Source organism: Calidris pugnax, unplaced genomic scaffold, assembly GCF_001431845.1.
Source record: "Calidris pugnax isolate Ruff unplaced genomic scaffold, ASM143184v1 scaffold70, whole genome shotgun sequence".
Lineage (NCBI taxonomy): Eukaryota > Metazoa > Chordata > Aves > Charadriiformes > Scolopacidae > Calidris > Calidris pugnax.
Genome location: NW_015090862.1, coordinates 13,252,959 through 13,275,405, shown reverse-complemented (window position 1 = coordinate 13,275,405; position 22,447 = coordinate 13,252,959). Strand labels below are relative to the sequence as shown.

Here is a 22,447-nt window from a genome sequence, read left to right as displayed (position 1 = left end):
CCAAAGGTCAGTATACTTCCCCAAACCAAAGCAGTAATCCTCCTTTTGGACAGAACGCTTGATTGTAGTAGAAATGATTGCAATGTCACAAACAGAGGATTATCACTTTCTGTGGAAATCATAAATGCAGGTTGAAAAGGGCTCCTAAGAAAAAGGCAGGTTGTTTTTATGCAAATTTTTCTCGGGTGGTGCACCTGCAAGATGAGAAAACCTGAAAACCTGTAATCTGGAGTCAGCATCTTCTCTGCTGATAAAGGTTTGCCTTTGCTGTGAATGGTCACTAGGTTGTTAAAGACTCTGAGACTTGTAGTTTATTTTTGCAAGGCCTGTGTACTTCTCACCTGATGCTCTAGGAGGTGAAGCATTTATCAGCTGTTATGTGTTTCCTTCCTGCTGGTCTCCACCTGTGGAAAATCCAAGGTGGAAATATCCACAGCAGAACAAGGGGAAATGTAAGCTGCTTTTGTGTGAGTCACATCAGTTATCCCACTTGCTAGAGATAGCTGCCTCCCCCTCACCCGAACTCTGTCTCTCTGATCTTGTTTCCCTTTCTTCAGTCTGTTCCTTACAGTCTTCAAACACCTGATTTCTTTTTCTCTCCAAAAGCACAGTAAGTGGAGATGTTAAACTGAGCCTGTGCTGGTGGGATTATATAGGGGAAAAGTCTTATAGGTGGTTTGCAAAAGTTCGTGTCTAACTGATACTACTCCTTGGTAAATAAATCCAGATATCTAAGGTCACATGCACCCTGCTGCCTGGTTCCTCTTGGACAAGCATCATGACTTCATCTCTTCTGTAATAAAGTAGAAGCTTCAGTTTTAATTTCCATTTTTGTTTCCTTTTAATAATCATTTTTCCAGCCAAAATTAGGGTAAAAATATCCATCAACCATCCTAGTGACTGTCAGTTTACTTTGTGCCACTGCACATGGAGGACGGTGATAAAATGAGCCTTTGGCCTCTGCAGACCTGTAAAGCCTGGATAGTGGTTGATGGCAGCTGTTTCACCTGAAAGAACTTTCCTGATGTTTGATTTCTGCCTGTGGATTCCACATTCCCAGCACTCATTTCAGGATGTCCCTCCTAAAACAGCCTCTTAATGAAATGATCAGTGACTTGTCCGTGGGCCATCTGGTAAAATCTCCCTTTGACTCAGCCTTCTCATGTATTCTTTAACTCTTTATATGATATTATTGTATTACACGTTCGTTACATGAACCTGTATTAAATCAGAGCAGCCATCAAAGAAGGTCCTGCAGTACTTTTGCCTGAATTACCCTCAGTGTCATCAGCCATTCTGTAGGTGGCTAGTACAGAGTATTCAAAAGAAAAAAAGAGGAAAGAAAGAAAGGGTCAGATTTTCACTGTTATTGCCCATTTTTCTGTTAAATGTGACAAGCAAGAAAGGTCCTGTGTCAGAGTGATTATGCTGACACCTGTAAGAAAACAGCCAACAAGGTCCTTACTCGCACTCCCGTCCTTCAAAGGGAGCAGTAACTGGGCTGGGGGAAGCCCTCTCCTATGCAGTGTCGGTTTTCTCTGATCTGAGCTGGGCACAGATGCTTTTTGTGCTTTCCCATGTGCCTTTGGCTTGGAAAATCAATGACTCCTTTGTTGTTTTTCAGAAGTGCTAATACAATATATCGTAGAATCAGAGTTGCTTCCCGTCCCTGATGCTGAGGTTGCAGGGAGTGATAGGTGGGGAGGCCACCTTTGATGGTGTTTGCTAAAGATGACCAAAGAGAATTTGTGATATGAAAAAAAAAAGAAATTAGCCTAGGGGGAGTAATTTATAATTTAGGAAAAAAGTCTCAGGTAGCTCTTGAGTTGTATCAGTGTAAGGGGATGGACATACAGTGCATGAAAGGTTAGAGTAAGGAAAATTGAAATGGGAGAGCAAGGTGCCAAACTGTAGATGGCTCTGTGTCCTTACCTCTCACCCACAGATCTCTGTGTGAGGACCTATTAAAGTAAGATTTTAAGGAGATCAACACACAGAGAGTCTCAGGGTAATCTCTTTTAAACACGTGCACGTAATTATTCCACCATTGAAGCTGGTATGGGATGTGGTCTGGGCAGGAAAACCACCACCAGGTGGAAGCTTTGCTCTGAGGCCATTGGCAGAAGAGCTCAGAGGAAACGAGTGATTTTGTGGAGAGCAAAGGTAGATCTGGAAAAAAGAAGTATGCTTCCAGGCATGATCAAAACGTTCTGGAAGAAAATATGGGACCCCTCAGGACTGGAAAAATAAGAGATTGTGTAGGCTGAGTTCCGGGTCCATTCTGGAGGTATTTGTGCTGCCCTGGAGCCACAAGTACATTGGCAGAACTGGTAGGCAGCCAGGACAGGAAGAGAGCTGGATGCTGTGGGACTGTGCTGGCTGATTTATACATGAAGACTAATGCTTGCAGGTTGTCTGCTGTGTTATTTTATATTTGGCTAAGGTTTTAACTCCCAGAATCAGATGAAGTCCAGGTTTTGTTCCTGTAGGAGTTGTAAGGAAACCAAGGAACAGAAGATTTGAACTACTTAAAAGAATTCATTAAAAATGGTCAGCTGAGTAGAGAGCAGACATACTAAAACATGTTTAACAAGGTGCTAATTATGATTCCTCAGGTTTAAAAACTTACTCCATGGGATAAGAGAACCACCAATAACAGAACCACAAGCACTGGAGTAACACAGGGATGAGGAAACACAATGACTGAGAGTGGTAACAGTGACTTGAAAATATGGTGGATTTTTATTTTAGAGAGGGATGGGGATTGGAGAATGAAGGAGAAATGGTATATAAAGTTTTGTCCACGGATTTCAAGGGTTAATCAAGACTAATTTTCATGCAGATTGGATTGCTGGGCAACCCAGATGAGTCAGAGCTGATAAGAAGAGAGCTTCCTGCAAAAAAAAAAGCATCAAGAATTTTTGGGACTTATGGAATGTGACATAAAAGGACTGTTTGTGTAGTCAAACCTAGTTAAAAAGCTGGATAAGAATAGGGAGGTTACAAAAGGCATCCTTGAGATGGAAAGAAATTGATAGTAAGCTGACTTCGGCTATGATTCTATGAATTGGTGCTGGTCAATATTTATAATTTTAGTGGCTGGAAGGAAAGGAAAACTGTAAGATAATAAGCTTTACTGTTCGCACCAGATACAAATTCTGCAGTAGGAAGGAGGACTGAAAGAATCTGGGTACTAGAATGGAAGATGAAACATGGCAGAGTAAAACATGTTTGAAAGAATAGTTTAAAGCATTCAGACACATGGCTGGGCTCTGAATTAGCTCTAACCATTCAAGAAAACACAAGTTGCTATTATAAAGACAGCTTAATAAAGATGTCTGTGCCATGTGCAGCAACTGCAATAAATAAATAATAATAATAATAATAAAAAAGTAAGATGCCTGCATGTGTGAAGAAAGAGGTAGACTTGGAAGATTTTATAATATACCTATAGGCGTGAATGGTAATACGTCCTGTGGAGTCCTGTGTTTGTTATGGGTCATTTCTTTTGTAAGATACAAAGCAGTGATAAAGAGGGGTAGAGAGGGCACACAAAAGTGTTTAGTGGTCTGGAAGGCAGCTTCAATATGGGGAAAGCGTTAGGGATACTGGAGCTGTTGAGTAATAAAGGGAAGAAGGAAAGCCTTACCATGCAGAGAGTGCAGCAGTAAGCAGGAGCAGCATTGGGCACTGTGCTGGGGAGAGGCTCTGCAATGGTGTGGATGTTTGGTGCAAGTATAGCAGGAAGCAGGCTCACCATCCCCTTGGATTCTCCTCTACATTGCATTGCAGCCAGGCCCAGACACAGTTTCACTGGTCTGCTGGTCTCTGTAATGTGCTGGTGTGGCATCAAAATGACGGAGATAACATGGGGCAGAGTGTTAACAGGTTGGAGCAACAGGAGTCTGGAGTGATGTCTGGGTCGTGCTGGGTTGGCTTCTCGCTAAATCTGCTGTAGCGCTTCAACCGCAACAGTGAGAGGTACAATGATCCTGGAGTCTCATTTTGGATGTGGAAGAAGAGCACACTAGTTTTGAGGTGTCATTCTGCTCAATACTTATTTTCCTCACCTCTGCAGTGGGAAGAATAGCATGTATTTCATTGGTATGAGAGGGCATGGCTATAAGGTTTCCTCCATTGCAGTTTACAGCACAGTGAATTTTAAGATACAAACTACTTTAGAAGTTCCCAGTATTGTTACTCAAATCCTGTAGTTTAAAGCCACACAGAAAAATTACAAGGTGTTGTGTAATATTATAATACAAGGATATGAAGCCATTTAATGAAATTAAGATGCAACAGTTGATTCTTTATGTAACACATAATTAACCTGGGGATCCCCATAGTGGATGGAATTATGAATACAAGTACTATATTCAGAATTTCTGAAGGAGGTTAGACACTTTATGAATAGCATCTGCATTTACATTAGCCAGAATAAAGTTATAAGTATCATAAATCCTTTTGTTCCAAGGCATGTGGTGATCACCAGCCAGGATTAGAAAATTATTTTACTCTCATGATGAAATATGGCCAAACTGGGTAAATTCATAACTGAAAATAAGGCTTGGGTGGGCCAAAAGTCTGGTCAGTTTTTTGTACACTCAAGTTATTTATACAGGCAAACTTTTAAGTGGAAGTAGAGAGGGAGGAAAAGTGATCCAGGGATTAGGCTGCCAATTTAGGACTTGCAAAATTTCTGCTTCTTGCTTTCCCAGACTGCTTTTAAGAGCTAATTCATTTGACACAGATTCTCAGGCATACTTAGAGCCCCACCTCACAATTAATCTTCAGATACCTCAGGCTATAGCCTGTGTGTGACTTGTTCCAGGTTCCACAGTGTTCAGATAGCAGGAAAAAGTACATATGTAAGACAAAGTCAGGGGTAGCCTACTGAGTTTTCTAGGCACAGTCAGATGGGGTGATACCAGTTAATGTGTTGCAAATACTGGGAGCATGGCAAAGAAAGATGCTTTCTTGAATAAAGCACTCAATTGTCACCAATGTAAGGTAACTGCTGTCTCCTCTCATTGTGTCCTAGAATCCCTATGTGACTGCAGACTGTTCCCTAGTCCTGTTCCCTGTCTGCCAAGTAGGAGGCTGAAGTATCATGGAACAGCATTTATTTTCCTTTATGAATTAGTGTGTTGGGTATTTTTGTTTTGTGTCTCTCTCTTTTTTTTTTTTAATTAAAAAAGAATATTACCCATTTTTTTTATTAGCTCTACTATCAGAACTTTGCCCTCTGAACTGTCACTTCCAAGAGTGCTCCTCTTCATCAGATGGTAGAGGCAGACTTCTCTTCCACAAAACTCTCTACAGTCCTTTGAGTGGAACTTGATAGACTCTGAGACACTTCTGACTCCTGTCACCAGTAAACAATGCAGACTCCTCCAAAATGCTCAGGTCTGGCCTGATACATCACTGCAGCCTCTTCAGTTCTGTGGGACGAGGTGAAAGATTGCTCAGTGTCTGCCAAGAGAGGGATAATCTGTTGATGCTAGTCCAGGTCCATCCAAAAGCCTAAAAGTAGGTCCTTAATGTGTCACACAATAATGAACGAGACAGAAAACCAATGTTCTACTCAACTTTATTGGAAAACAAGAAATCTGCAAAGAGTAGCATCTTCCTATATGGTTTGCCTGTGTAGGGGTAAATGTCCTCATTTTTCTTTTGCTTTTTGTTCATCTTTTTTTCCGGACATGACCACTCTTCACAATTATGGCCCACATTAAAAAAAAAAAAAAAAAAAAAAAAAAAAAAAAAAAAAAAAAAAGAAGGTATTGGAGCAGCCACCTGACCCCAGCTGAAATTCTCAGTAATCACCTTCTTCCAAGAGCTGCGGCTTCACGTGCAACTTGAAGGATCCCAGTGAAGCAGCAGGAGGTGGGAGCCGGGAAAACCTGCATCTACGTTTGCTTGACCCCCCCTCCAAAATAGGGCCCCAAAAAAAAAAAAAAAAAAAAAAAAAAAAAAAAAAAAAGAAAAAGCATAGTCTGTCCCTATGCTATTCAAGAAGCAGCCTGGCAAAGCTGAGCTTTCTCATACTCTGCACCACCTTCAGTCTGGTACAGCAATGCAAACAGGTATAATAGCATCCAGTGGTAGTGGAAGCATTCCCTATCCAAGTAGTACTTCTCTGGATGAATGTGCAGTCTTTGGGGAGGTGGGAAGTTAAAGCCACACCTGTCTCCATCCTGGATAATTTGCAATTTGTTGATATATAACATGAGATAGGAGTGTGTAGGATAGTGGCCAAGCAATGTGGCCAGCTGGGGTTGGCAAATGCAACACTAATATAATTTCTTTGGCTCTTCCGACAGGTTATGAGCTTGCCATATGTTTAGGATGTAGTAATTCATGGGAGTTGATTCAGGAAGGGAGAAAGGATGCCAAGGGAGGAGCAGAGAAGGAGAAGTTGGGAAGGGAGGAAAGGATGGAGGGAAAGCACAGTGAGACAGCTGTGGAAATACAAATAGGTGGGGAGATCAGAATGTCAAACAAATAGCTAGTCAGCACAGCGGAAAGAAGGAGGAAACCCCTCCCCGCACTAGACACGGAGAATTCATAATCTAAATAATTGTTCTGCTGGAGAACTTGGCCATGAGTTTTTCTGTTTGCTAAATCCCCTGTTCTCCTGTGAGGAGGTTGTTTGGGACTCTTTCTTCAGCAGAGCAGGGGGAGAAGATATTTCTTTTCATTTACTCCATTCCTTGAACAGTGTTGCCTGTAACATACGCATCTTTAACCAGGGAAAGAAGCCATATGAATGATTAAAACAATAATCACTTCTTTGTTTTGTACCCAAGAAGTTTGCTCAGCCCCAGCTCAAGCAAAACAGCTCAACAAAAGTTTTGTGAGAGGATCCAAGACAAGCTAGGCCTTGTTTCCTCACTGTGTGGCCAAAGTACCAGATGTAACAAGGACAGATGTTCAGAGCAATGTACACCTCTCCACGGGTGAGAAGGGGGTAGAGGTTTCCATTAGCTTTCCTCTTGTTATCATTCCTCTATATCAGCATCCATTGACCTCAACAACCCCTCCTTCTTTCTCATCCTTTTATCTCTCCCATCCTTTTATCTTCTGTCTCTAACTTCAGCCCCTCTCATCTTTCTTTCTAGAAATTCCTGCTAGCCTATTTTTTTTTCTTGCATCTTCAGCCTTTTCTGCTTGGTTAATCTTCTTGAAATCTTTTGGCCCAGATTCTCATCCCCATCCCCTTCACTTCATCTGTTTTGCATACTGTACCTGCTGCTTAGGCATCTCTGGGGCTTGAGAAAACCCGGCTTATTCCCTACTGTCCTAGTTGTCTAAATAGCCTGTTCCCCAGCGTGTGTCTGCATATTTTCATTCACGGGGGTTGAAAGGACAGTATCTTTCAGAGCTGGCCCAAGCTAAAATTAAGGCTGCAAACACCAGGCACCAAATGTTTCATTCAGCTCTCTGGTTTATCCTCTAGAGCCTCCAAATGGTTTCTATTAGTATTCTGAGGGAGAGCTCACTGATGGAATTAGTGAGAAACCAGACTGTCAATTTATTTATACCCAGCCTTAGGGCATAACCATTGTGCATGTGTAAAGCTATTGAGATGCAGAGAATATTCTGTAAGTGTGTATGTATATGTATTGACTGGAACTGAGTTTTCAGGAAAAGCTGTTGCCCCAAGGACTGAGCAGTGACCAGAAGTGGGAGAGGCTGGAGTAGCCGTGCTGCATGCCAAAGGTCCCTTTCCTCTGAGCACAGGAAACAGATGATCCTTCTGAAATCTTTTGTCTACTTGTGTTTATTAGTATCTCCTAACTCTAATTTTACTGTAGCTCTAGTTACCCTTGGGAAGAAATTTCAAATTTAACTTCTGGAGTCCTTCCACTTTCATCAACAATATCTGTATTATGAAACTCTTGCTGCCTTTGGCTGCAGGAGTGTTTCAAGCATATGCGTAATGAATTATTTTTTTTTTCCATTGCATTGTCATTTAGCCTCTGAAGCATTTTGAGGGCAAGTTATTATTAGAAACATTTAGATGTGGATATTTATTTGATGCATCAAATAAAGGTAGAGTGTTGAGTATGAATTAACTTTTTCCAGTTTGACTTGATCAATTTTGTTTAGGAAGATTTGTATTGACAACGTCCTGGCCAAATGATAAGTCAAGGAATAGCTTTTATTCCTGCTTCCCAGTTTCCAATTACTATGACAGTGTCAATTAAGAGGTGCAGGTGAGCATCCTACTGCCCCAGCTGTTATGCTAGCAACAGTTTTGGCAGAGAAGGCAAGAAATGAATTATACTAATTATACTAAGAGTTAATAGACTGAGTGTCTGTTTCAGTCATCTGATTGGCCATCTCAGCTACCTCTGGAATTTGTTTCTTCCCATGAAAAATAAATATATCCAAAACTTGGACTGTTATTATATGTCACCTTCTCCCATGCTGTCTGTCGCAGTATGGAAATGTGAAAAGGAAGGGATTAGGAAAAGTTGTTTAGCTCCGTTATTCTCTGTAGTAGCCAGGAAACAATTAACCTGTTATCGCTTAACATGATGCTTGCAAAAGACTGTATGACAGGGCCCTTGGGACCAATGGACATGCTTGTACTGAGCAGTGGAGTGTGGTGCATCAAGCTGGTGCTGGTCCAGACTGGTACTTTCATCTAATAGAGAGCAGAAACTATGCAATGTGAGCTGGTCATCAAAGTAGCATAGCTTTGTTAGCATGTTTCTGATGTTGGACTAATTAGGACTGATGGGTTTGTCTGTAGCTTTCTGGTGCAGAGATACCGTTTTCTGCTTCAGAATTTGCTTAGATTCTGCTGGCTTGGAAGAGTTTGCATCATGCTTCACTGCTCTCATAGTCATATCCAAAGGAGGACGGAGCCATAAAACGTTGTGCTGGAGAAAAAGATGGGGTCACAGAGAGTCCAGACTGGCAGGACACCACAGGAGGGTTGCTCTCAGGCAGAGCTTGCTCCAGTACAGCTGTGGCAAATAGACCTTGTACTGTCATTACACATAGAAGCCACACAGCTTCACTGCCATGGAGGTGTCCTTCCTACCAGCTTATTAAGCAAACCAAGGTGGACCACTTCTACCGTTCTTTTTTTCTTTCTTGCATTTCATGTGACATATAGTCATTACTCTGAGTTGTAAGCACACTCTCAAAATTTTTACAATTGTGTGTGCTGCAGAGCTACAAGGGAAGTGCCTGGAGACCAGGCTTCCCTTTCAGAGATGCAAGAGGGACCGATTATTCACCGCTACACCAGCTCCTGGCATTGCTGGCAGGCACCATCAATAACATTAGTTTGATATGTCAGTTCTGCCAACAGCTTCAGTTTAATGGTAGTCATGCTACTCACCTCCAGCTCCACCCTCTGAGAGCTGAGGAGGGAAGAAGGAGAGGGAGAGAAGTATCTCAGCTAAAAAATAAAAGTCTGCCTGTGTTTGAAGCAAATAAAGTGTGTTAACAAGTAATCCTCTAGCTGAGGTTCCCAGCTGTTACTCCTGAGCTGTCTGGTATCAAAGCAATATGGGTCCATCGTACAGCAGCTAACTTCATTGCATGAGCAATTACTGTCTGAGACTTCTGAGGTATATTATAGTTTTATTATTATTATTTCTCTGCTCATAGTTTCTTAAGGCCTCTTCATATCCTGAATAAAGCTCTGGGGAATCATAAAGCCACAGGCAGAGTTTTAGCACAGTCACTATTCGCATCTCCTAGATTGATAGGTATTTAGTATGTTGCCTTGATCTTGGAAGCAGGACCCCGAGATACACCCCAGGGAGAGCCGCGAGACGTTCTTTGTATTTTTTGCCCCTGAGAAAATAATTCTTTTGCTGTGGAAATGACATATTTTTGCTCAGAAATGTCACCACTTCTGCCTGCCGATTGTAACTCTGCCACACTAAAATATCTTAAGTCTTTTAAAGTAAAATAATAAAACATTTAGAAATCTATGCAGAGCTGCTAAGCACTCTCATTGTTTTGCATTAATGACCCTTGGTTCCCATAAGCCTCTGCATCTGTTTTCTTACTGTTATTAATTATTGTTATAGTTCATTGTACCTGGATCTTGCTTGGCAAAGCTTGCAGTGGGGGTGAATAGAATGAGGAGAAGAAATGGTGGCAGAGATTTGCCCACTGTGATAAAAATAATTAAGAGACTGTTCTGAGAGCAGAAGTCAGATCTCCAGAGACCCTAGACCCTGCTTAGCTCTGGGGCTGTGTTTTCTCAGATTGTTTGTGTGCTCTTCTGGGCAGGTCCTGTGCTTATCTAGTCTGACCACTCAGTATATGTTCGAGCTCTGTAATATCTTGTGTTGTTTGTGTTCACCATCCTAATTACAGATTCAAGCTTCACTCACCAGATTTCATAAGGGAAGCAGAATTACAACATCTTTACTACAGGAAAATGTATTTTTTTTAATCAGATAGGGCATTTGTATGCCAGATGATATTTGCGTATGGTGGATCTGCTGGAGATGAAGTGATGATTTTCACCCTGAGTAGTTTGTGTCCTCTAACAAAAATGCACAAAAAAAAGCTTTGCAGGAGAGCTGCAGAAGTTTGCATGAAAATTTTTTTCTTTCTTCCAGCCACCTGCATGTTTTTTGCTCAGAAATAATCTCTTAGCTCTAGAGACACAAGTATCCCAAAGCACTTTTCAAATGCAACAACTTTATAAAAAATAATAATAATAATAATAAATCAACATGAGATCTGAGCTCCACCTCCTGTCACGGATTAAGAGAACATACATGGGCTTCATTACCCAACAGGTTTCCACTAACAAATATCCAGTAGAGATTCAAGTGCAGGCCGTGCTGGCCTGGAGCTCACACTGTGCCCCGTGGCTCCTGAGTGTGGGCTCCTGGGAGTTGCCAAGGAAACAGTCATGGAAATGGAGCTGGAGCTCTTGTCAGAAGGTTGGCTACAGAGATGTTTAGTGTTGCAAAAGCACACAGGGCTGATATTGGCAGAGGCAGCAATTGATTCAACCCCTGATGTGACAGCATTAAGGAGAAAATGTGATGCAGGCACTAAATGCCAAAGATGAGGGGGTTTGCATTTCTTAGTTTCTTTTTAGTATATCTGAGCTTTGTGGATCTCCTGCTCTCTCACTGCTTACATGATTACATTGACTTACTCCTATGTAGGCCCTTGGTGTATTCCTTCTTTGCCAGATCATCTTCTTCTTCTTTTTTTTTTTTTTTTTTTTTTTTTTTTTTTTTTTTTTTTTTTTTTTTTTTTTTTTTTTTTTTTTTTTTTTTTTTTTTTTTAATTAGGGGAAAAAACAAACCAAGGTCATTAATAACCAGGGTTCTTCCAACCGAGGATCCACAGCTTGGAGGAGTTCTCCCTTGAAAGATGATGTTGATAATCCAAGCCCTGTTTATCCTTCCCTGTCTTTGCTTGTCTCTGCTAGAGACACATCAGCTTTTAATAGACTAAGAAATTCCTTAGAGTTGTTTGTTATTTTGCAATTACTTTGCAATTGATTTTCTTAAAAAACAATTCATAACTTGTTAAAGATCTCTTCCCCTCTCTCCCCCACTGGTTTCCTTTTCTGTCTTTGCCACTGCCCAGTGTTCATAATCATAGGACCTGTTTTTTTCCCATTGCTTAGGGAGATGGTTCATCTACAGAAAGAAAAAATGAGTCCTAATGATTTGTAAAAGTGGATTTACTGGGGTCTGAGTCTAATTCTTACAATGACTTCTGCAAATGTAGTCGAGGCAGATAAACTGCCTCTGTTTCTCCATTTGTCAAATAGAGGCTATTTTAGAATAGCTTCTCTAGACCAAGTGTTGTCAATTTACAAATGATTCTGTAGGGAAAATTTCCATATGTACTGAACATGAACAAACTCCTTGCTCAGAATGGAAGGAGGAATGTTGAGAGTTGTCCTTCTGCAAAACAAGCCTGATTCTTTCCATGCCATTGTGAAATGGGCCCTCAGCATTGAGACTTTCCACCTCTCTCCGGCAGGGCCTGCAGCTGGGAACTCAGGAGCTGGAGGAGATGGGAAGCAAGTTTTGCCTTGGTTTGCTCATTCTGCACCTCAAATCCCTGCCTTGCAGCAAGAAGGTGATGGCTCAGGCAGCTCTCCTGCTAGACCTGGAGGAGGAGATCACAGACCGGGCACAAAGGTCAGTGGTAGCATTCAGAGGGTTCTCCTGTGGTAATCAAGTTGGTGGGGAATGTGTTTTGGGTTTAAATCTGCAGAAATGGACTCTCATTATGGCTGAGATTTGCATCTTGGGAACTGGCGCATATTGAGGGACATGAAGATATATTTGACTCCCAAAGAAACTACTAAAACAGTGGTTCCTTGCCCTGCAACTGTCCAAGTAGATAAAATGGAGAAGGAAAAGAACTCGTTTTCTATTTTCCAGTGAATTTCCATTTTTCTCTCAAAACTGGTTACTGGAGCATAGGGATGGCATTGCCCCAGAAAAAAATGAATCAGGAGGAAATATTGGAGTGTCAGATGGTGGTCTGTCCACCTCATGGAGAAGATCTCTTACATTCTTACATTCAAGATATTCTCTCTGAGCTGCAGGGCAGGGAACATATATTGCAGATGAGAGAAGGACTTTGATGGTGTGATTTAGAAGCGTTCAGCCTGATTCTGCAAGGAATCTCACAGACTCTTTTCCTCATTGAATTGCATCCTGCAGACATTTTGAGCATAGGTTTGTGACTTTTTGGTGCATAGAATGAGGTCATGATCCTCCTGATTATTTAAGAGATTTTTTTCAAAATTGCAGAATTAATTTCTTTACTTCCTACATTCAGTTGAATATATTTAAGTGAAATTGCCCTATTATAAATAAATGGGGAATTTGGTCTGGGTAAGTTTCAGGGTATGGGATTCTTCAGCTTGAATTTGTGATGAAGCAGAAATACATATATCCTTTCTAGACCACCGTCACTTGTTAGTGCTATGTGCGAGCACATATGCTTGCAATAATGTTTTTCCAAGAGAAATGGAGAAAGAAAACTTAGTGATGTGATATGATTTGAAGCTCCCCAATGGGTTTGTCATCAAAGAGCTCTCTCAGCTTCATCAATGAAAAGCAAGTTTTTCAGTTGCAGAAATGCTGCCATAATTTATAGCAGGCTTCCAGTCTTCCCCCTGCAGGAATACTTAACCGACATTACCACCACCTGTTCCTCATGCCGAAAACCAGTCTTACAAGCTTGTTCGCAGTTTTTAATTTTTATGAGGGACAATGAAAAAAGAGGACTAAAACGCAGAGACATTCCTTTGGATTAGCTGTGCTCACTTGTACATGTGAACATACAAATGAAGCATATGCTAAGCACCATCCGTGTTGTGGACAGCCACCCTACAAATCATTGTGTATCATTAGAGGGAACTACTGAAGCCTGCTCCATGGATGGATTTGAGATATAAATCAAACTCTCACTTTTGAACTAGAGCTAGAAGAGACTTTGCATGAAAATAATTTCTTAGATGGGAAGAAAAACATTGAACTCTGATTGGCCTCAGACTGAAAAAAAGCCATCAGGTCACATGAACTCGGTGAGTGTTTCCCATGATCTTTATAGTCTTCTGTTACTGTTTTTTTTTTCTTTAGTTGACTTTATATTAATAAGGGATTCATTCCTCTTTCACAAAATACTGTGGCAGTTGATCAGTACCCAAATAACAGTAAGAAGCTCTTTAATTACAAATATTTTTAAAGAAATTGATAAAAAAACCCACAACTTTCTCACTTTGTAAGACTCTCATATTGTTCCAAATGGTAGCTGGAAGCAAAGTCTTCTGTCCCTTCAAGTTTGCCCAGAATTAGTGAGTACCTCTGTGACATCCAGGGATGTAATGTCACTGCTAAAAGGCAACGTGACAGTTACTCATTCATTTTCAATCTACTGGGTATAATTGCAGGTTTGTGGAATTTTTGTAGCTTAGGTGCAATTTGTTATAATTTGCAGACCAGGTAAAGAGCCGAATTGTTTATGCCACCTAGATATGTCATATTGCAGGTGCTTCTGCAGAAGATTGGGGGAAGGGAGACGCAGGGACCAAAGGCTTTGCTAGCATATTCTTTTTTAAAAATAAATAATTCATGGAAAATGATTGTGCAGTATATTGATTCTGATTCTGAAAATTAATACTTTGCTCCTGAGTTTCTGTGAGTCTAGCCAAGAGAACTGTGTGATTTGATTTGAGTGGGAATAGGAGCCCTACTGGAACCAATGGAAGAATGGAGAATACAGGGAGCACACTGGTATGGGCAGGAGGGCAGCTATTTCTGTATCTCTCTCTCAACTCACAGACTTTGAATAAAAAACCAGAATGATTCTCCATCAAAACCTTTCTCTGACTATAGCTAGCGTTTTCTGGCAAAGGTAAATGGATCCCAAAGACTGTCTATAAAAAGGTACAGTTATGGGTGATTCGTATCAGAGCAGTATTCACCAATATCAAAAGGATTAGTATTGCTCAACCTTGATGAAAATATTTAGTTGTTAGGGTTTTGTTTTGTGAAAGCAATCTGAAATGAAGCTGTGAGCAGTATGATGGATTGCACAGTGCTTATGTTAAATATGTCTATCTTGATCTAATGTGTTTCCTAAATATGCGTTTCTGAGTGCCCATCTCTGTAATACTCTGGGTGACAGGTCAGGCCAGGGAACAAGAGGTTAATCCAGCACTGGATAGAGCTGGTTCCCAGATGAAATGTCTTGTTGCAAAGGTACATAGATCAAAAGCTGTGGAGCCAGAGGTCTCTTCTGTTGTGAAATCCCTGCAGTTCATGTCCTGCGTTTGTCTCTCTTTGCCCTGGTGTCTGGTGCGCGTGGCATTGACTTGGCATCTCAGCATCTCCCTCCGACAGCAAACATTTTCACCTGTCAAGGTTTATAACTCTATGTGTCTTTTAATTTTCCTCTTCAGGCTGCCTCTGTTCTGGGTATTTTGCAGCTTTCTTCTTTCACCACTGCTGTGAAGGGGATGAAGGAGCAGGCTGGACTCTGCCTGCTTCCCTGGAATAAACTATTTGTTGTGCACTTTATACAGCTCTGTCAGAATCGGTGGTTAGCAAATTGGAGCAAGGTAATAGCTGTCAGGGAAGTGACTGATCTAATGGAGGCATCCGGTGTGAACGGGGGATTTCTCACATCAGATTGGGTCTGTTGTGTTCAGGGTGCTGTCTCCAGTGAGTCAAACAAAGAAACCTTCAGCAGACCCAACTGAATATGGTTTCCTACACGGGCAAGAATTTCTTCCTGTCCCCAGTCTACACTCTCTCTTTCCTCTAAAGTGTGAACTGTAAATGGAGTTATTTGCAAGCATGGGTGAGGTAACTGTTGGAATAATTTCCCAGCAGAGGTAGAGTAGCAAAGTAGTTGCATCTGAGGATAAGTAAAGGGGGCTGAACTTCCATCAGTGGGGCTATACTGCTAGCAGGACAGTAAAATATTTTTCTGTAACCAGGAAATCCTTAGGGACATCGTGGAGTTGGCCTAACAGCTCTGTGTCACTGGTCCTCAACATGTCTGTATGACAGCTCTCTCGTGGACATGCCAAAAAAGTGGAGAAAGTGTACAATGCAGTACACACATAAGATACATTAGAGCTGCAAGGTGTGACGTAGAGGAAGATGGGTTAAATTGCTCCAGGTATTAGCTTGTGTCTTAATTAGCAACCTGTGCTCCTGGGATATTTCATATTCACTCTCACACTTGTTCAACCATTATCACCCTCACATTGCACAAGACATACATAGGGATCTAGTTTGTAGCTTTTCTTTTCACTAGTGATATTCAGGTGTTTTTCTGCATCAGCTACTCCTTTTCCCTCAGCATTCAATAGGGTTGGTCTTATAGAGCGCTCTGACATGGTCAAAGGCCAAATATGTGGAGAATTTTCTGGGCTTTGCAGCCACCTTCAAAAAAACAAAACAGTGTGTCAGGTGCTTAACAGGCACTTTATTTTGCCCTTTCCCAAACTTGGCCTCACAAGCCATGCCCCAGGAAGAATCATTAATTTTGTGTTTCCAGCCTCCCACCATGCCTTGCAGTCAATTCTGGCATTCAGAAGCTCTCTGCTGGGAAAATGAAATGCCAGCTTCTACTTTGGACATCATGTTTTTTGATAATAGGTTTCATGCTTCATTTGCTGTAAAAACAATTAAATTTTAAGTCAACACTGTCCAGGTAACTCCACATTTGTCATGACCACAAAAGAAGATGCAAAGTGACTGTTTGTTCAGTTAAAAGCAGGTCTGAGAGAGAGAAAGCAAGAGGAACTCTCCACTATAGGTACCCTCCCCTTCTTCCTCATGGTTTGAATTGATGGCACATTCCTTCATTTTCTTTTTCTCTGCCCTCCAGGTTGTGCTAGGAAATGTTTTGCATACGCTGCAGCAATTGTAGTCATTTGTTCATGAGACACATCTTATATGTTGAGACAGGCTCTTGTGAAGTCATTATGCATTTTCTGCTGACTCAGATATTATTCACCTCCTGTATTTCTTCATCATTTCTTACCTTTCTTGAGCAGAGCCAAATCTCTCTCCACCCCAGAAGGTAAATATGTCTAGCTCTGCTATTAATCAAAAGCAGAAGGCTTAATCATTGCTCTGGTCCTTTGTTCAGATGTAATCTTTTCATCTTCCATACGCTGAGCAGAGTTGGATTGGTCAGTGTATGGATGGAAAATCCAAGAATTGACAAGAAGGATTTGCAGATCATTTGGAACTGTGCTTGCTCCTCTTCTGTGCTGCATTGATACACCATCATCATCCTGGATAGTATTGAACTGTTGGATTTTCCATCTTTTCACTATAATGTACCTTCCCCTGATTATGTCTGTGCAAGCAATTCCACTCATCTTTTAAGCTATGTGGCCAAAATGTGATTCAGATCAAACAAAAGTGAATTTGAGAAGATGAAGTAGACAAGAAAAAGTAAAGTTCAAGCAACAAAATAACACAGATGGAGCAAAGTATGCTCAATTCATTTGGGACATCTTTGCTGCACCTTCAAATAGCAGAAATGTAGCATTATACTTGTGTGCAGTGATGGGAAATGGCTCCCTTGGCTGGTGGTTTGGGTCTTCCTATAGTTACAGGTGAAGGTGGGTGTCATTCCTTGATGTTATATTTGTTTTGATTATACAAACTGGAACAAATTTCAACTGAAGGGTTTGAGTGCAAGACGGTGCTTCACCTGGGAAAATAGCCCATCACCACCTCGAAGTCGGGGTGCACCAGCAGTCAGGGCATCCAGTCCCCTGAGGCAGACTGGATAGTTGGACTCTGGGGAGTCCTCTGACACATAGATGAAGATGAAAGGGCTTTTTCATCATGTAGTGAATCTAACCCTATGGGGAAAAAAATAGCAGGAATTATTTGACAGTTTTGATTCAGATTTCTACTGGATCGAAGATTCATTTTTCTTTAAGTAAAGATTTGGTGCATTTTTAACCTTGATCATCTGTAAACATTAAATACCTTGTGGCAGCTCTCAAAAGAGGAGGCTGTTTATTGATTCTGGTTTTTAGCTTAGTCACAGATTTTATTGCTGGCAAAGGAATTTGAAATTTCTACTGCGTTATGAGTATCTCTGGATGTGGTATTTCTGTATTTGGATGCTGGAGAGAAAAGTGCTGTGGAAATGCATTTATCTAAGTAAGCCAAACTACCATGCCACTTTGGCGGTGCAGAACATGGGGCAAAAGGTGTTTCTACTGTGTTTCAAAAAGCATTTGTGAGAGCACAGTCTAACATTAATGCAATGTGACAGGTATGAGAGCAGCTGTAGCTGGGCTTTGGAGTGGTCTCATGTTGCTGTAACTGTTTAGAATCAGTTCAGGAAATGCCTGAATTCCTGACTGTCTTGTAACATTCTCCTGTGATCTTTCACACTGATGTTGCAAAAGAGTGGCATCTTTTGGCTTCTCAGGGTCAGACCTAAAGAATTGCTGCCTCTTCTGTTGAGAGGAAAAACTCTCAGATTTTGAGTTTGGATCTTTTACAGGCTTTAGATTTTATTGTCATTATATGCCTTGATAATCATGTTTTCTAAATAAGAATGTGAACCTTCTCCCATCCCTTCATCCTTCTTATCCGGCACTCTTCAGCGTCTCTCCTTTGTTACTGTGAGAATGCAAGCCCAGAGAATTCTTTGGAGGTTCAGCCAAGCAATACAGCCTATAATGAATATATTTGGTATTCAGAAGGCTTTCATGTAGCTTTTCACAGGTGAGCCACTGTAATTCAGCAACTTTTCATTAACACTTTCTAGAGCTGTCCCTATTTTCCTCCTATTGATTTTTATTATTATTATTATGAAATACCTTGGGAGCTGCACAGCTTCTGTTGATTGTTATCAAATGCCAGCCCTAGGTATGCCAGGCTGGGTACAATTATTCACACTTATTTAAGAGGTAATTATTTTATCATTTAATAGCTAATAATAGCAATTTAAATAACAGCAGAAAGGAAGGAGAGGGAAAGAGCAAATGGAAGAGAAAAAGATCATAGAAGGAACTTCAAACATGCACAAAAGCACTGCTTGCTATCTTATTTGTCTGAGGGTATTCAAATTACCGTACACATACAGATCTGACTGGACTACAGATAATGAACTTGTATATATCCAGCAGAACAAATGGGCTCTGCATTGCCCTTTCTGTGAGGCATATTGCTGTAGTACTGTCTGGTATGAGACATTTTTGTATTGATTAGGAGCATCTGTATTTCTGTGGCGCGGTCCTTTTCCCTTTAGATCTAACTTGAAATATAAAAGCCAGTGGGGCCCTTCACATGCTGGGACAGAAAAATAAAGCTGATTGCTCTCAGGGATTCAGAAGTGATTCCCATTTATGAAGTGTTCCCAAAAGGAATGTGTTATGAGGGATGTACACTTTTCTCTGAGGTGGCCTTTATGTAGACCAGGATAGCGCTGACATTGGAACAGAACAGATTTTTATTTTTTTTTTTCTCAGAGGGTACAAATGATGATGGGAGAATCAGTCTATTTAGATTGTTGATCATCTTGAATGCAGGCAGAGGTGGGATTTCAGGCTGAACATGTCACAGGTCTAGTGCTGAAGAGGCAGATTCAGAGGACCATATATAGCCTTACATAGACTACATGTATACTGCAGCAGTGGCTGAAACACCATTGTGTTAGATTTGGGGCTCTGGCACAACAGGCAGGAGGAGACACCTCTGTCAGTGCAACACCGCTGATGATGTCTGTCCTTTGTTTTCAGCTGTTTAACAATATTAAGAGATGCAGATGAACAAAGCTTTACTGTGGTGGGCATCCTTGTGCCTTTCAGCTGATGGGAACCATAGATAAATGACAAGGCTATTTAAAGGATCTTGGTGGTTTAGTGTTTTCTTGTGGAACTTTTCCAAATGTTGTTCCCAGGGTCCCAAAAGAAATTCAGAGACTTGTGAAAACCAGAGAATAGAAAATATTTAATACTGATACATGCTACAGTACCTTTCTTTGGGCAGGAGAAGCAATGGAATAAGTGAGTAGGATGGCAGTTAGCCAAAATGCATTTCTCTAACCCTTTCAAAGAAAGCACATTTTGTGGATGTAGGGTACTTTGCCTTTGATGAGTTGCTCTCTTTATTGCAATTCATTAATCTGTCCACATCTCCCACCAGAGCCTCTTGAGGAACACACTCGTGTAGGCAAAAATTAGACTAGTTGAGGGTCAAAACAGGTTTTCTCTCCCATGTGTTGGAGAGTTAATCATGGGATGTAGATCACAGGAACAACAGACTTTTTGGTCTGGATTATCTGGATCAAATGTTTCATCATTTGGAGTTCTCACCTCTTGGACCCTACAGAGGGGCCCAGATGTCCAAGCATTACAGAATTTAGAAGTAAACTGTAATGAATGCCAGGGGTGTGTGAGACTGCATAGAGCAGAATGTCTCCCCACCCATCAGTAGCACCAGAACCTCACAGTCCTGCACAGCAGGGATGGTGGCAGTGGTGCACGCATTGCCACTGTCTAAAGTAGATTTAGATGGGCAAAATATAGGGATAGTAGCTGAATCCCCTACAAAACTACCAGTGGGATCCAGTTTTTCACCAGTTGAGAAGTAGAAGTTACTCAGACAATAAGAGCTAAGGTGAGCCAAATGGTTTTGATACAATGATGCTTCAAGGCAAATTTACCCCCATCTCTGTGTCCTTTCTCTGCAAAGGGAGCATAAGAATACAGATTTCTGCTTTCGAGGCAAATAGCTTGTTGCAAGTCCTTTTGGTCTGGTGCCCAGTCTGCAAATGAGAGTCTGGCCAGGCCTCTTTTGTTGTGGTGAGAGTGTACAATTGCTCTCTAGGAGCATATAGAAAAACTTAGCAAGACAAATGAGAGACTAAATAGTTAAAGGGATGGAGAAGGCAGAGAAATTCATAATTAAGGCTGTTGAGTTGCAGTAAAAGGAGTGCATAGCCTGGAAGGAAAGTGGGTGGGCGAGCAAAGTGTCATATTTGGAGGTAAAGTTGGCACTTGAACAGCATTTTAAAGTACTCCAAAGCCACCTCCACTGACATCTCAGCTGTATTGTATATTCTGTCAGAGGCTCTGGCTGCTCAGTGTATTGTGGCTGTGACTCACCCACAGACCCTGTCGCTTCCTGCCAGGCTAGATATTGTAAAGAGAGACAGGGCAGAGGTATTGTGTGAGACATGAGATAAATATGTGCAGGTTGTTGTTTCAGGGCCCAGCACATACATGTACCAGTGTGCATGAGTGCTGATGCACAGAGGTACAAATGTGAAAGCCAATTCCCTGTAGTGTCTGACAATTCATTGCATTTTCTCAGAAACCATATGGATTTATTAGGATGTATAGGTTAAATGTGATGCTGGCAAAAAGAACTTGTGAGAATTAGTCTGGAGCTGAGACTAGGAGTATGTGTGGGAGAAGATATACATGAAATTAATGCTTAGCCTTTTATTTTATTTTTTTTCTGCAGAGCAGAAATGTACTCAAGCTTAAAATCCCACATCCAATTCCCACAAATGTGGGGAAAGTTCACTTTCACATACAAGATGAAGATACATCACTTTTAGGGCCTGGCCAGTCTATAGCACTTAGTAATGCAGCCCAGAAAAGGGATCTTCTCTGGGAGAAGACAAGGGTGTAGAACACTGCCACTTTCTCATCACTGTCACGGTGCAATGTGAGAGGTGTGGGACTGATTCTGTCCTAGTGCAGTGCAGATGGACCTGTGATGTGCTGGAAGGAGTCTTTGCACGTGGTGGTCTTGGTAGAGAAGTGGGAAAGGGTGCTGCTAGCTGAGATGGATTGGCAGAACTCTACGGAAAGTTGTAACTCTGGAAGACTTGGATTGGGATGTAATGGCCAAAACAAAGACAAATCCCCATCCCTGTTTATTGTGAACTTTCGTTTCCTGAGAAAAGGTTATGGCTTCCTTCTGCCCTCGTGTCAGTGTGTAGATGCTGAGGGTTCAGGCAGATGTAATCTGGACCATGAGGGCTCAGTGAAGCCAAGGTGCCAGGGCAAGGGCTGCTGTCAAAGCAGAAAGGAGTGGCAGACTCAGAACAGTGTAAGAGGAAAAAAACCCAAGCATTCCTTTTGCATCTATTTGGGGATGTTCTCTCTACATTCCCCCTTGCTCCATCTCCCATTCCTACTTCCATTTGTTCCTATTAAAACTTGTGGTTTTTAAATGGAGGAAAAGTTAAATTCTGGAAGGTTGAATTTCATTTTTAAAGTAACAGTAACATGCTTTATGGTAGACTTTCATATATATCCCTAACCATTTAAAAATACATAATCAGCAGCTTTATCCATGGCACATTATTCACCATTTAAACTATAATGGCTTCCTTTTAAGTGTTAACAGTTACTTACTACCTTAAATCCCTATTTCAACGTGAGTTAGAGTCTGAGGATTTGGACAAGGAAGGCAGAATAAGCAATAGAAGCAGCTGAACACCAGAAAAAGATTCTGCTATCTGGCCAGTATCATCAGAATTTAAGAATAAGGGGAAGAATGGAAAGCATCTGTTCTCTATCTCTTTCTCTGTCTAATCTGTTTGTTCTGTCTAGTCTACCCAACAAGTTTTTACATCACATTCTGTACTTCAGAATTGTTTCTTATAGCATTCTCCAAAAAGCACCAGCATCTCATTAAAAGATAAAAGTTCAATGCAATTCAAAGAGAAAGCAAACACCCATTTCAAATCTTAAAGCAGTGTTTCATCTTCCATTGAGCTGCAGGGGGCAGCCAAGAATTTGGGTAAAGTATTGCTACCTGGATTTATCTTGTCAATCTTTCCCTAGTATTAATACTGATTTTTTGTCTAGCACACAACTGTGTTTTCATCTATGAATAAATGAATCATAAGAAGAGAGGATCCACTGTAGTACATTAGTACAGTCAAGTGTCCTTTCTGACAGTGCTCAGCATTG

The 22,447-nt window shown here is 41.2% G+C and overlaps 1 protein-coding gene across 1 annotated transcript in view; it reads left to right on the top strand.

The window, feature by feature from the left end:
• AGBL1 (ATP/GTP binding protein-like 1) overlaps positions 1 to 22,447 on the top strand; it is a 309,960-nt gene that overhangs the window by 207,077 nt on the left and 80,436 nt on the right. Inside the window, exon 22 of the mRNA XM_014944285.1 lies at positions 11,992 to 12,152. Within this exon, the coding sequence (XP_014799771.1) occupies positions 11,992 to 12,152 (161 nt within the window). The remainder of the gene's footprint in view (positions 1 to 11,991; positions 12,153 to 22,447) is intronic.